General features: G+C 47.7%; 1 protein-coding gene across 1 annotated transcript in view; it reads right to left on the bottom strand.

Moving 5' to 3' along the window:
* Positions 1 to 14,490, bottom strand: part of TBC1D15 (TBC1 domain family member 15) — a 106,252-nt gene that overhangs the window by 65,885 nt on the left and 25,877 nt on the right. Inside the window, exon 5 of the mRNA XM_066591644.1 lies at positions 11,784 to 11,994. Coding sequence (XP_066447741.1) covers positions 11,784 to 11,994 — 211 coding nt within the window. The remainder of the gene's footprint in view (positions 1 to 11,783; positions 11,995 to 14,490) is intronic.

The raw sequence follows: 14,490 nt of genomic DNA, 5'->3' as shown, positions 1-14,490 counted from the left end.
CCCAGCAGGGGGCGCACATATCACCGTCAGTAACAATTACATTTCAGCACTGCAGAATTTATGTCATACTGCACACAGGCATAATTGCATTATGGAATCCGGAGCAGGCGTCCGGCTCTGGATTCCGCCGCAAATACCACCCGTAACATGCTATTGAAAAACGCTTTTTCCTCCACATGAGCGGAGGAAAAATTGCAGCATGTTCTTTTTTTGCGCAGATTCTGCACAGGAATTTAACTGAAGTGAATGGAAAGCTGTGCGATCCGCTGCCCTTCCGTAAGGACGTTTAAAAAGATAAACTAGGGGGCGTGGCCAGCGAATGAAGGAGTAAGTCGCACTCCAGCTCGGCTCCCGTGACCGACCCCTAGAAAACCGCATCTAGATGACCCAGACCCGGCTACTTACCGCCATGACGAGAGGAAAGAAGAGGGGAGCCCCGAAGACATCACCAGACGACTCCGGGAGAGGAATTGCCGCATTCCTGAGAAGACCGGCGGGAGAGGGGTCCCGCGCGGCAGTGGCCAAGATGGCGCCCGCAGCATTTCCGGCGCGGCAGACAAGCTCCGAGTCAGAGCAGGAGCAGCCGGCAGAACCCAGCGGGCAGAGCGGGGCTCGTGAAGACTGCAGGACCGCGGCAGCGCATAGCCCAGACAGAAGGAGGGGCAGAGGAGCCGCCGGAGTCTCCAGGAAGAAGCCGGAAGAGAGGGATTCCGCAGAGTCAGCGGACACCAGCGCCAGAGGGAGAGGAAGCTCCATGAGCCGGGACCGGGCAGCAACACCCGCAGCAGCGGGGGTGGTGAGCGGGGCAAACATAACAGCCGCAGGAGAGGGGAAAGACACACACAACATGGAGACAGGAAGCACCGGAGCCCCAGCGGCCCCCCCGCATACTCCCCCCCTGAGCCCCACAGGGTCACATAAGCCAGCAGACTCTGTTCTCCTGGACAGTACTCCAACTCAGCCCCCCTTACCCAAGGGAGCCCTGAAGCCCCAAGGAGCAATAGGCTCAGCCTCTACTCCTAGTAAAATGAGCCCAAGAGCCCACACAAGAGCTGGGCCCTCGCATCCCGCAGACCTAGGAGGGGACCCCCCACAGTGCAAACTCCCCCAAGGCAGCGCACCCACAACAACAGGCTACTCTCCCCCACTGCACAGCCCCTCAGAGACACACAGCTCTCCATACCCCACGCCAGTGGCGCCTCCAAGGGCCCCCTGAACGGCCATCATACAGATACAGGGACCGCCACAAGGACCCAGCCACCTTATGGCACCCCGCAACCACAAAGATCTGCGAGCCAGAGAAGGCACAGACAGCTTGACACCCAGGGTACTTCTGCCATTACAGAATCCACACTCCAGCCATACAAGCTGACTTCAAGGCACAACAGCCAAGATACCCCCAGCTACAGGGCTGGACAACCACCTGACTCCAGATACTCCCCGCAGAGGGACCCCGGCGATCCTCCCCCCACGCCGGCGCCCGAAGATAGTTGGGATTGGAAAAAGCATCTCAGGGCACTACCGACTCAGAATCATATCGATGCCCTGTTCCAGCAGCTGGAAACCGCCCGTAAGAAGGATGTGGCGTCCCTACAATTCGAGATCCGACAAATAGGTCAAAGAGTGGAGGCAGTAGAGGAGGCCCAGGAGAAGACTACGGAGACCCTAGAGTCCCACAACCAAGAACTCCACCTACACTCCCAGCAGATTCTAGAGCTCTACACTCATCTAGAGGACCTTGAGAATCGCCACCGAAGAAATAATTTGCGCATAAGAGGCCTCACAGAGGAAGTAGAGCCCCCACAACTCGAGTCCTGGGCCCAGTCTTTCTTTAACAGCATCCTGAAAAGACCCGAGGCTACCACCTTGGAAGTGGATAGAATCCACAGATCATTAGGCCCGAAATCCTCCGACCCCGGCAGACCCAGGGACGTGATCTGTCGAATCCACTTCTATAAGGACAAGGACTTAATACTACAAAAAATCCGCTCCCTCAAAGACCTGTCTTTCAAGGGTACACCAATCCAAATCCTACCAGACCTATCACGTCGAACCTTACAATTACGTAAAGCCCTAAAACCCCTATTGACCCTGCTGCAGGAAAGAGGAGTCCCCTATCGTTGGGGTTTCCCTTTTCAACTACATGCATCCAAGAACGGCAGGCCCACGACCTTCAGAGGACTGGGAGACCTACCGAACTTTTTGGGCACTCTGGAGCTCCCCCCGGTCCAACTTCCGGACTGGCCCTCCCCATGCGCTTTACCAGTGATGCCCCCAAGGAACACCTGGCAACCAGCACCCACAAGGTCCAGCCGCCGCCGCAAGGAACACCGACAGGGAGATAGGAACGTTGCCGGAAGCGAGGCCCCTGAATGATCTGGCGGAAATTATGCATATCTTGTTCTTTAAACTCTCCTTGACTCAACTCCCCCCCTCTCTCGTTTACTATCCCCCCCTCTTTTCTTCTCTTTTTACCTCACGCGCCATCCCACATAGGGAACGCACCACCAGACTAATCCAGCAGAGGGGAAAAGCTTGACCTGGCCGGGTCTGGGAACATCTATCCACATTGATATCACTCCTGGGTCTAGAACCCGGGAAACATTTAACGTAAGGGGTTGGGAAGCGGGAGGGAGTTTACCCTTCCTTGGCTCCCACCCTCCCACATAGGGCTGACGGCTAACTAAAGCTGCGGATTTCTGCCGGATTTAGGCAGGCAATTAGTTCGAGGGGACCATTAGTGTCCCCCCCTATTAGTTAATGTTTGTACCCCGGTTGTACGTTTTTACCTCATGTATTGCCCACCCACGACCTCTCCTCATGTGTGTCCCTTCCCCCCCCCCCCCCTCATCCTAACCCGCCCGAGTGGAGATGAGAAACAGGCACCTATCCTTATACCAAATCCTAGATGGCGAACCTAACGTTTTGCTCATTCAACACCAAAGGCTTAAATAGCCCCCAGAAGAGAAGGCAGCTCCTGTACCACCTGCATAAAAAAAAGGTGATGGTAGCTTTATTGCAAGAAACACATTTCAAGATAGGTTGCGTGCCGACCTGCTCCTCCGCGCTCTACCCTACATGGCTACACAGCCCTGACCCCTTGAGAAAGGCGGAAGGGGGTCTCCATCGCCCTGCACAGAGCCCTCCAGAACCAGCAAGTCGACTCATTGATCGATCCAGGTGGTAGATATGTTTTTCTTAAGGTTGAAATTCTGGGCAGAGTAATCACATTTGCAAATATATATCTTCCCAACCAGAACCAGGTACCACACGCTCTGAGAGTGTTGAACATCCTCGCCAACTTCGCAGACGGGTCGAAAATGGTCCTTGGAGGAGACTTCAACTTGGTCATGGATCCCGCCATGGATACTACTTTGGGTAAGTCTTCTATCTCCCGATCAGCAATCAGAACACTTAGGAAAAAACTAGACACGCTACAGCTTGTAGATCTCTGGAGAAGTCTGCACCCAGAGGCCCGGGATTATACCTTCCACTCAGCGGCTCACAATTCATATAGCAGGATAGATTATCTATTGATCTCCCACAGTCTTTTAGACAGCTCCCCCTCATGCTCACATGGAGACCTGCTGTGGTCGGACCACTCTCCGGTCCTGGGGGGCCTGGCGGGGTGGGGCTCGGCGCCAAGACACCAGTCTTGGAGACTCAAGGATAATCTTCTAAGAGATCCATTATGCATCGCGGCAATCAAGAAGGAAATAGAAACATTCAAAGAGACACACCAGGCCGATCAGACCCCCGCGCCAATAAAATGGGAGACACTCAAATGCATACTAAGAGGTGTTTTAATCTCCCACGGGGTAAGAATTAAAAAAGAAAGATCCGCCACCTGTTGGCCTCGCTGGGGGTCAGGGAAACCGCTAACAAAAGACAACAAAGCGAAGCCCTAAGAGCCGAAATATCGTCAATTCGGCAACAAATACTAGAGATTCTAGATCAGCGTTCCCTGACCTGCAGAGACAAGCTCAGAAAGGGGTCCTTCGAATATGGGGATAAGTGTGGGAGCCACCTCGCTAGAACCCTACACCCCAGGTCACCTCTCACTTATATCCCCAAAATTCAGACATCTAGGGGACATCTGGCCCATAACACCAAAGACATAATAGAGGAATTCAAATCCTACTATAATAAACTCTATAACATTCCAACAGAGACCCACTCTTCCTCTCCTTCCCTAGACAAGGAGATAGAGGCTTATCTGTCCGACCATGCCCCAAAGAGCCTAACGCCAACCGAGGCGGAGGCCCTGGAACAAGACTTTGCCCCACAAGAGCTGACAGACATAATCCAAAACTTAAAGATAAACAAAAGCCCAGGGCCTGATGGGTATACAGCAAGATTCTACAAACTTTTTGCAGAAGAACTCTCCCCAATAGCATTAGAGGCATTTAATTCAGTAAATAGAGGTCATCCGTTCCCCAAACAAGCATTACAAGCCCATATCTCAATTATCCTCAAGCCAGGGAAGGACCCCTCGGCCTGCGGGAGCTACAGACCAATTTCATTAATAAATGTAGACATCAAGATGTTTGCAAAACTGATAGCAAACAGACTACAGAACCTAATCCCAAAGCTGATCCATCTGGAGCAAGTGGGCTTTGTACCAGGCAGAGAGGCAAGGGATAACACCATTAAAACAATGTCTTTAATAGCTCGGGCCCAGACCACAAATACCCCGCTGTGCCTTCTGACAATTGACGCCGAGAAGGCCTTCGATAGGGTGAGCTGGACCTTCCTCTCTGCCACTTTGAGGAAAATCGGAATAGGCCCACGAATGCTCCAATGGATTATGGCATTATATCAGGATCCCACGGCCAGAATTAGAGTAAACGGGACTCTATCCGACCCCTTCAGAGTGAAGAACGGAACGAGACAGGGGTGCCCACTCTCCCCTTTCCTATATATTTTAACTATGGAAGCTTTAGCTAACTCCATACGAGGAAACGACTCAATAAAAGGTCTCACGATAAATTCAATAGAACACAAAATGGCTTTATTCGCGGATGACCTGTTATTGTACTTATCCAACCCCCGAGTCGGTATGCCTGTGCTTTTGAAAGAATTCGAAAAATTCGGAAGAATCAATAACTACAAAGTCAACACACAGAAATCCGAAGCCCTAAACATCTCGCTCCCGCAGGCCGAGGTCTCCCATCTGGGGTCAGTACTCCCTTTCCGATGGGTCAACTCGCACATAAAATATCTAGGAACGAACATATCAGCAGATCTATCCCTGGCCTATAAACTTAACTTCATCCCCTTTGTCGAGAGCCTCGAAAGGGATCTGGGCAAATGGAATCCCTTATATATCTCATGGAACGGATGAATTAATGCGATAAAAATGGATGTATTACCTAGATTTTTATATCTCTGCCAAACCATCCCGATAGGGTTACCGAGAACATTCTTTTTAAAAGTCAGAACCCTAATTATAAACTTTGTCTGGAGGGGCCAAAAACCACGACTACGACATTCCCTGCTGATGAGGGAAAAAGAAAGGGGGGGCCTGGGTCTGCCGGACTTTTCCCTATACCATAAGGCCAACATAGCAAACTGTGCCCTCGATATTATCACAGGTAGGGGTTCAAGGCTCTGGGTGGAAATTGAACACTCAGGCGAAATAGACGGCCTATACGGAGCCCCCTGGATTCCCCCCAAGTGGGTTAAGTCTATCCCCAACATTTCCCCCTTCAGTCTCCAATTATTTAACACATGGGCGAGTTTTGCACCCCGATCAGGACTAGTCACAGTCCCAGGTCCGCTAACACCACTCATAGCAAATCCCCTATTTGAAATTTCCACAAGCCAAAAGGGACTCCTATCCCTTCCAGCTGATCCAATCCCAAGGCTGAGAGATGTGCTGACGCAGACGGGACTGAAACCAATGACCGAGATCCTGGGACAGACCTCACCACAGCCAGGCACCTGGCTCCAATACCTACAGTTGAGGGGTTTTGTGAGCTCGCTGACGCCGAAGGTAAACCTGACGGCGCCCCTCACGGAGTTCGAACAAATTTGCATATCGAACCAAGGTCAGAGACACATGATTTCTAAGATCTACAAAATACTGCTGAGTCGGGAGATGGAGGACGAGATCCCGAAGTATAAAGGGCCATGGGAGAGGGAACTAGGTGAAAACCTCACCGAGGAGGACTGGAGCAAGGTTTGGACCTTTACTCACAAGGTCTCTACAGCAGGTAAAATCCAAGACCTTAATTACAAGTTGGTCTCAAGATGGTACAGAACCCCAGACCAACTACAGAAAATTTTCCACCAGTCCTCCCCGGTGTGCTGGAGATGCAATGGGAACAGAGGGACAATGATTCACATCTGGTGGGAATGCCACCCAGTATCAGACCTTTGGAGGGAAGTGACAATACTATATAATCGGGTCGGTCACTCAGATGTGACTATGACTCCTAAACTCGCTCTGCTCTCCCTGTTCCCAGGCTCTTTGAGAGTAGTGAAGTCAAGTCTTCTAAAACACTTTATAATCGCAGTGAGAAGAATTATCCCAAGACTCTGGCGTTCCACAACCGCACCTACCAGAGGCATGTGGGTAGAGGAGCTCCATACTCTCATGAGACTGGACGAGCTGGGGGCAGACGAGCCTAAACTGTGGGAAGCCTACCACAAGACATGGCAGTCTTGGGTTGCGTTTAGGGAAACAGATGCCTTTAAACAATGGTTAGACCAAGGATCAATTGATTGATCGCATACCCGTCGAGCTTCTGGACAACATTTGCCACAACTTCAATAGTCTCCACCCACCTAACCCGATACCCTCTCCCCCCCTACCTACACCTGTCCCCCTCCCTGTCTACCCCCTCCCCCATTTCCCTTACTCCCGCGTACGTCTTAGTGTAAGTTAAATAGAGTTTGGTAGGAAAGGAACAGTCACCTCGAGATTCCATTTTAGAACCGGAATGGTATGCTTATTCGCGATTCTCAGGTACAGCCAAGAGGAGGAACAGAGTGGGGAAACACCATAGCGTGTGCTCTAGCCACACAACTCCTGATCAACCTACTTAAGTCAGGTGCATTCCCACTCAAACACTCCCCTCGCTATCTCCTTTCCAACCCCTATAGGTATAACTGCCTAGGAAACCGTCACAAACAGATAACCTTCTTTTAAAGTTGTTTTTTTCTTTATATCTTTGTGTGACAATTTAAGCTGTAAACAAACAAAGGCAAATTTGTATTCAATAAAATTTATTTGAACCATAAAAAGATAAACTAAAATTAGATAAATAAATCTGTACTGCGCATAGCCAATGGCAAGCCGTGTGAACCATCCACGGTACAGAGAACTTACAGAAAAGGCAGGTAGGTGTGGATGCCAGCGGAGCACAGGGTCGGATTCCATTGTGGGCTCCCACATGTGGAATCCAACCCGGTCGTGTGCAGCCGGCCAAAGTAGACAGCGTTCCTCACACTCTTTATTAAAAAAAAAATAATAAAAGCACCTAGAAGAAGTAGTCTGTCGTTTTACTGCAAAACTCAGAATTCAGTTACATCTTAGGCACATGTGGAAAGGATTAGAGTTGCGGTGTGATTAGATAAATGGTCTTGCCTAAAGGTGCTTCTACATGGAACGATTAGCATTCAGATTACCACGGTCCAGCCAGAATCTTAATGATCAGTGTAAATGCATGCAGCAACTGAATAACGAACGAGAAGTGGTAGACTTATTACGTGTAAACAAGCAGTCGTTTACTTATGGACTGCCTGCTTTATTGGGAATGGAGGTTGACGGGCCAGAATGATCCCTGGCTTGCTACAACTCCATTAAGTCAGAGATGCTAGTTCCTGGGTAAAAAGCACAGGAACGATTATCGCTGGGACGACCTATTGGGCATCTGTCCCGACAGATCATCCCGTGTAAAAGCACCTCAAGGCCTTAAAAGTGGATCCACCCTTGGTCTCTTCTTCCGCTTGTGTAGAGCCTCTACGATGCAATCAAAGAGATTTCACTTAGTTAACAGTCTGAGAGGGGCGCATCATTGGGATGTGAGAAGCTGGACAGTTGTATCGACAAACTGCCTGTCACCTGGGCCGTTCCAACCGGACTATTAGGAGTTGTTGGGACCAGTGGCTGGGGGCACACAAGGCAACCAGGCTCAGGACACCCCCAACAGATCACCAGTAGAGAGGATTATCTGATCATCTGACAAGCACAAGCAGCTCCAACTGTTTCGTTATCCGCCATAAAGAGACGGGGAACATTTGGTCTCACAATAGCCATTATGTGTATGGCCTTTGACACCCACCCTTAACCATCTCAGTTTGCAGTGGTGTCGTGAACAATGAAACTGGACTGCTACAGAGGGGAACTGGGCTGCTTTCAGCAATGAATCAGGTTTAGTTTGGATATGGCTGATGGCCATGTTCGTGTCTGGAGACATAGGGGAGAGCACCCCAATCCTGCTTTTGCTGCAGAGCGGCACACTGCTGGTATGATGATCTGAGTGACAGTCGGTCACCCCTAGTAGTGGTAGGAGGGACAATGACAGCTCAGTGATATGTTCAGGACATCTTCCAGCCACATGTGTTCCTCTCATGGCCGGGCTTCCAAGGAAATAGCAGCATAATATGCTCGGCTGCACACAACAGAAGTGTCACAGGAATGCCTCTACAACATAGTCACACTTCTGTGGTCTGCCCATTCACTAGATTTATCGCCAATACAACATGCATGGGACCAAAATGTATGGGACCAATTTCAACAGCTTAGGAGTTTACACGATTTAGAGGCTCCGTTACAGCAAACATGGACTGATATGTCGCAGGATACCATACAGAACCTGCATGCCTCCATGCCCGCCCTATCTCAAGCTAGAGCCGGCCCAACAGAGTACTAGAGCCTCCCTTCACGGGGTCGGTTTTGCTCTGATATTGTAATCACTTACTTATATCAACATTACAAAATCACACAGAGAAAGTTTATTTGATGCTGACAACTCCTTCTAAGTGCTTCACTTTTTACAATGTGTATTTCACCAAACATTTAATTTACAGCAGGGCCGTATCACAGAGTTAATTATCTTTCCTTATGAAGCTACACTGTAGTTATTACCCCATTTACAGTATAACACATTAACAAGGTTATCCAAAAATTAATTCAGTTTTGGAACTGACCAGGCTGCAAAAATATTTTTAAAAGGCATACTCGCCACACCGGATTCTCACTGCTTCTGTTCCAGGTACACCTTTATCCCAGCTGCAGTAATGATGTCTCCGAGACCAGGGACATGTAACTACTACAGCCAATCACTTTGGGCAGTGATTAGCTGCAGCGGTCAAAGGTCCAGTTGTTGTGAAGTCATTGCTGCTGCAGAACTGGTTTATAAGTTGTTCTTCCTTAGAGCAGTTTTAGTAGGTACTAAACACAACATAAGACCTGCTGGTTTGTAAATACTGTGACCGAGTCCGCTAGCTATCACAATTTAGCCCTTGTCAAAATTTGCTCAGAGCCTTATACTTGCCCATTTTTCCTACTTCCAACACATTAATGTTAAAGGGGTTGTCCCGCGGCAGCAAGTGGGGGTATACACTTCTGTATGGCCATATTAATGCACTTTGTAATATACATTGTGCATTAATTATGAGCCATACAGAAGTTATAAAAAGTTTTTTACTTACCTGCTCCGTTGCTAGCGTCCTCGTTCCCATGGAGCCGACTAATTTTCGCCCTCCGATGGCCAAATTAGCCGCGCTTGCGCAGTCCGGGTCTTCTGCTCTCTTCAATGGAGCCGCTCGTGCAGAATGCCGGCTCCGTGTAGCTCCGCCCCGTCACGTGCCGATTCCAGCCAATCAGGAGGCTGGAATCGGCAATGGACCGCACAGAAGAGCTGCGGTCCACGGAGGGAGCAGACCCCGGTGGCCATCTTCAGCAGGTAAGTATGAAGACGCCGGACCGCCGGGATTCAGGTAAGCGCTGAGCGGTTTGTTTTTTTAACCCCTGCATCGGGGTTGTCTCACGCCGAACGGGGGGGGGGGGGGGGGGGTGTTAAAAAAAAAAAAAAAAAAAAAAAGGTTCGGCACGGGACAACCCCTTTAAGAACAGACTGTTCTCTTGTTGCCTCAGATATCTCATGCCCTCAAGGCGCATGGTCCTGAGAATAAATCGCCCCATGGTAAGGTATCTTTAGGGTCCAGCAAATAGATTATGGGGAGAAAAGCTGATAGTTAAGACACATTACGGTAAGTGGATACATCCTAGTTGTTACATTTTTGGGTTAAAAAGGAGTCTATAAAATAAAGGTACAAGAGGCAGAAAGTGGTCAAGAGCGAATAGATGGGAATTATCAGTAAGTTGTCCATCTTTCTTGTTATCGGTGAGTTCTGGCATACCACATCTCTCCCAGCCTTAATGCAAGTCCATCAGGTTAATTTAGCAGTTTAAACCCTATATATTGTAATACGTGGGACTTCATGATAGATAAAACAGTACATATAGCTCCAGAAGCGCTTCCCAAGTGGTATGCTAAATTACTTGTGGACTGTAACGGACAGTTCACCTCCCTCTTCTACTAAAAATGCCCCCTTGATTGCCGATTGATGCCTCCAACATTTGCCACTGGAGACGGCTTGCATTCCATGATGAGATGAGGTGTATACGCCATGACTTCCTTTCGGTCAAAAAAGACTACAGACCATAAGTATACAGTCAGAAGGATGAGCTGTGATCGCCTTCATTCTAACGGTGTCACAAGAGCCTCTAATCATCCCCAGTAACTGTGATAGGCATGCCCGTGTCCCCCTAGAAAAAGCTCATGTGGTAGGGTCCATGTAATATTACACAGGGGCTGTGCTGTCACAAAAACTGACTAATTTGAAAACACTATGCGAAGTAAATCTCAGCTGGTCAGAAGTGAGATCACATGACCTGAGGAGGAGGAGGAGGACTTCCGGAGTTTCAGATGGAAAGGAATAACTAAACAAGGTAATACTAGTTAAGTCACATATAGTGGGGGATAAAAACAATCCCTGAGTGGCTCTTTAAATGTTTACTTTTTTATTTTTTAATATTAAGACACTGAACTAGAGGATATTAAGAAGATTCCTTGCACTTAAAGCATACCCCACTTTTCAAACAACCTATGCTAATTTAACTGCCTGCGCGGGTCTCATCATTTTTGTAATATACTTTTATTAAAAAAGGTTTTTGTTTTATCATTGCAATTCAAGGCTGAAGCGCAGCTCCTCTGCAATCCACTGCTTGTCGTTGGGCATTCCGGTTCTCAAGTAAGTAGGACGTTTTCTTAGCCGAGGTGGAAGGGCTGTGTTCACAGGCTCATCTTCGTGCACTCACTTCTCACAGACATGCAGTCAGCGTGAAAATAATCTCTGCCTTTCCTTTTATCTTTATATTGTAGGCATTATATGTGTCTCCAATTTGCTGTTGGCAAAGCAGCAAACGTCTTATTGTATTGTTCTGCATTAGCTACTTTACTAGGTTTTGTGTGTTTGCATGGCCATAACATATCTAAAGATTTCTAGAGATCTCAATATATGCGGTGACCATGCAAACGGACAAGATGCTTTACGTATGCTTGTGCTAGACAGAACTTTATATTATTCCTCCAAGTTGTCTGTTCACTTTTTAATACATCCAGATGTGTCTCAATGTACAAAAAGTTAAGAGAACTTTTAAAAAAAACGGACCGAAGACTTTGTACTGATAGTCATTACTCTATTAATAGTTATATGTTCTGCAATTCAAACTGAACAGGAGAAAGCCTAAAGCAGAGTATGATACTTACTCACACAGCACCACATATTTCTCAAGGCACTCAAGCAGAAGTTCGCTTCCTCCTTGATGGAAGTGGAGTGCTGGAAGGATAACATCATCCTTCAAGCAGAAAACAAAATAAGACCAGCCCATGCCTTCTTTGTTCTGTTTAATTGACTTAAGGTCAGTCAAGCTGAAGAGGAATGACCATTTGCTTTGGATATTTATCGGACTTTGAACACCTAAGGAAAAAAATATAAAAAATTTAAAACCTAAATAATATTAAGTTAGGTGGAAACAAAAAATATGTAAGGAACAGTAAATAACACCAATAGTATCTACACTTTATATTATATGCTTTTTTTTCTCACATTGGCCTCAAAATATCACAATCTGGGCAGAGAAGAAAATGGAACAAGCTGAGAGGCAGATTGCTGTTGCAGCAATCCTCTCCTCCTACTGAGTCTGCAATGAGAGATAAGGCAAACTAGATCCTGTTCCCTCAATTAGGAGCAGATTTAAAATTAAAAAAAGGGTAGGGGGGAATTTGTCTGCTAGAGATTTTTTCAAAAGTTTCAAAACACTCAAGTATATGCTATTGCTTTCTTAGCTCATTCATTTCCATATTTACCGTCTGTCCATCTGGTGAATGAGGTCAGACAGGCCTAATTCCCATGGGCGGATTTCCGCCGCGGCATTGCCCCACAGCTATTAGGTTCTATTCAACCTAATAGCGCAATGCTCACGGAGCGGAATTCCGCCCCGTGAAATCACCCACAGCATGTTCTACTTGCCGCGGGCGTACGTGCAGACGGCTTCCATTGCAGTCAATGGAAGCCGTCCATCACGCTATCTTCCGGTGTTACACAGCGGTAGATAGCGTGAAAACACTTCCCTGCCCACCTGACGCGGCACATCGGGCAGCGAATCCGTAGGAGAGTATGGGGTCTCTGAGGGGGCGCAGTGATGGACTCCGCTGCGGAATTCTGCTTGCGGAGCTCGTCATGGCCGTGGCCACTAGGCCTAAAGGGGTATTCCAATCACAGCAAATTATCCCCCATCCTCAGGATAGTGGACAGCTTAATGATCCCAAGATTTCAGCCCTGGCGCGTCCTGAAATGTGGGCATTGGATGACATTCCTGTGCACCTCTGCTCCATTCCCTTCAATGGGTCTGCAAGAGAAAGCCAAGTGCCCGAATTCTGCTGCTTCAGTCAGTCCCATAGAAAAGAATGGAGCTCAGTTGAACATGCATGTCCTCCACTGCCCACACTTTGGGAATCGCTATGGATGAAATTGCAGCATTTATCCACTATCCTGTGGATAGGGGATAGTTTGATGTGATGGGAATAAGCCATTAAAAGTTTAACTCCAATTAGTGAAAATGGTCATAGAATGCAAATTAGCTCTCCTCCAGAAGGAAGAAAACTCCCTAGTGACATCTATAGCTAAGCTGCCCTGTCAAGTCAAAAGTCGACCCTTTAAAAGGCAATTCATCCCCAGGTTTATATTGCCATGAGGCAGTATAAAGAAGTGCTCGAGACCCAGACTAACTTTTTTTTTTGCAGCAGTTTTCATACACTTTATCAGCTGAATCACAAGCCAAGTGCTAGAGTCTTCCTAATGATGTGCACATGCTCAAAAGTCCTTGCATTCATGCTTCATCACATCTGACATATCTTTCTCCCTACACTGTGCCTAGCTAGAAAGCCGTAAATCTTCATTGAGTAGGTGGAGGAGTCCTCAGCTCATAAACATTGAGAAACAACATGCAGGAATCCGGGTCTCAATCACTACTTTATGCTGCCCTCAGATAGCGCAGCATGAACCCAATGACAGATTCCTTTAAAGAGCCTCAAAATATGACACGCATCTGTAGACTGCAGGATAGGGATTCGTATGCTTCATCTGTACAGAACAGAATACTGGTAATCCCAGAGAAATGTCAGAATTTTTAATTTGTTTTATCGCATCGATCATGGGGGTTTGCTACCCATCCTCTTGTAAGGATCTGCTAAATTGTTTATAACAGCCAAGTATCCCATAGGATTCTTAACTTGGAAGAACTGAAATGGACAGACTGACATTCTAGTCTATCAATAACATTCAGCTTTCCCAAGAAAAGTATTTGGGTGGTGACGTCATCATGTGCTGTAATCAGCCCTTTAGCTGATGAATGGTGGAGGTCTTGAAGCCTAGACCCCCAGTAATGAAAGGGTCTAGCATATCTCTGCGATATATAAATGGAGATATGCTTTAAACATTGTATGTGCCCATATTTGTTGGAAAGCATGGTACTGAAATGGAGCCTCCTTAAAGCGGTTATTCGGTTACAGGATAATATTGCCCATATAAACTCTAACTGCTTTAAAAACAGAAAGAGCAGTACTTACCCCTGCTCTGCCATTGGATTGGGCGCTGTAGCCCCTCTGTCCTCCTGATTTTTGTTCTGGATGATATGGTCACCGTAAGTTGCCTGACCGCTCCAGTGTCACCACTCGTTCTCCTGGCATCAGTGCTCACACCCTGGGCGCCATGATGCCAGGAGTTCTGAGCAGTGATGCTGCAGCGGTGGATCAGATGACTTCCAGTGACATCACTTCCCACAGAAGACATTGGGAGGACAGCGCTGGATCCCCATGTCACAGAAGGGCCAGTACTACTCTTTTTGTTATTTTAACAGAGGTGGAGCTATAGGGGTAATGTTGTCCAGTAACAAGGCAACCCCTTTAAGCAATA

This window comes from Eleutherodactylus coqui, chromosome 2, assembly GCF_035609145.1.
Source record: "Eleutherodactylus coqui strain aEleCoq1 chromosome 2, aEleCoq1.hap1, whole genome shotgun sequence".
NCBI classification, from domain to species: domain Eukaryota; kingdom Metazoa; phylum Chordata; class Amphibia; order Anura; family Eleutherodactylidae; genus Eleutherodactylus; species Eleutherodactylus coqui.
The sequence above is the reverse complement of the archived record's forward strand: the minus strand, read 5'-3'. Positions and strand labels throughout refer to the sequence as shown.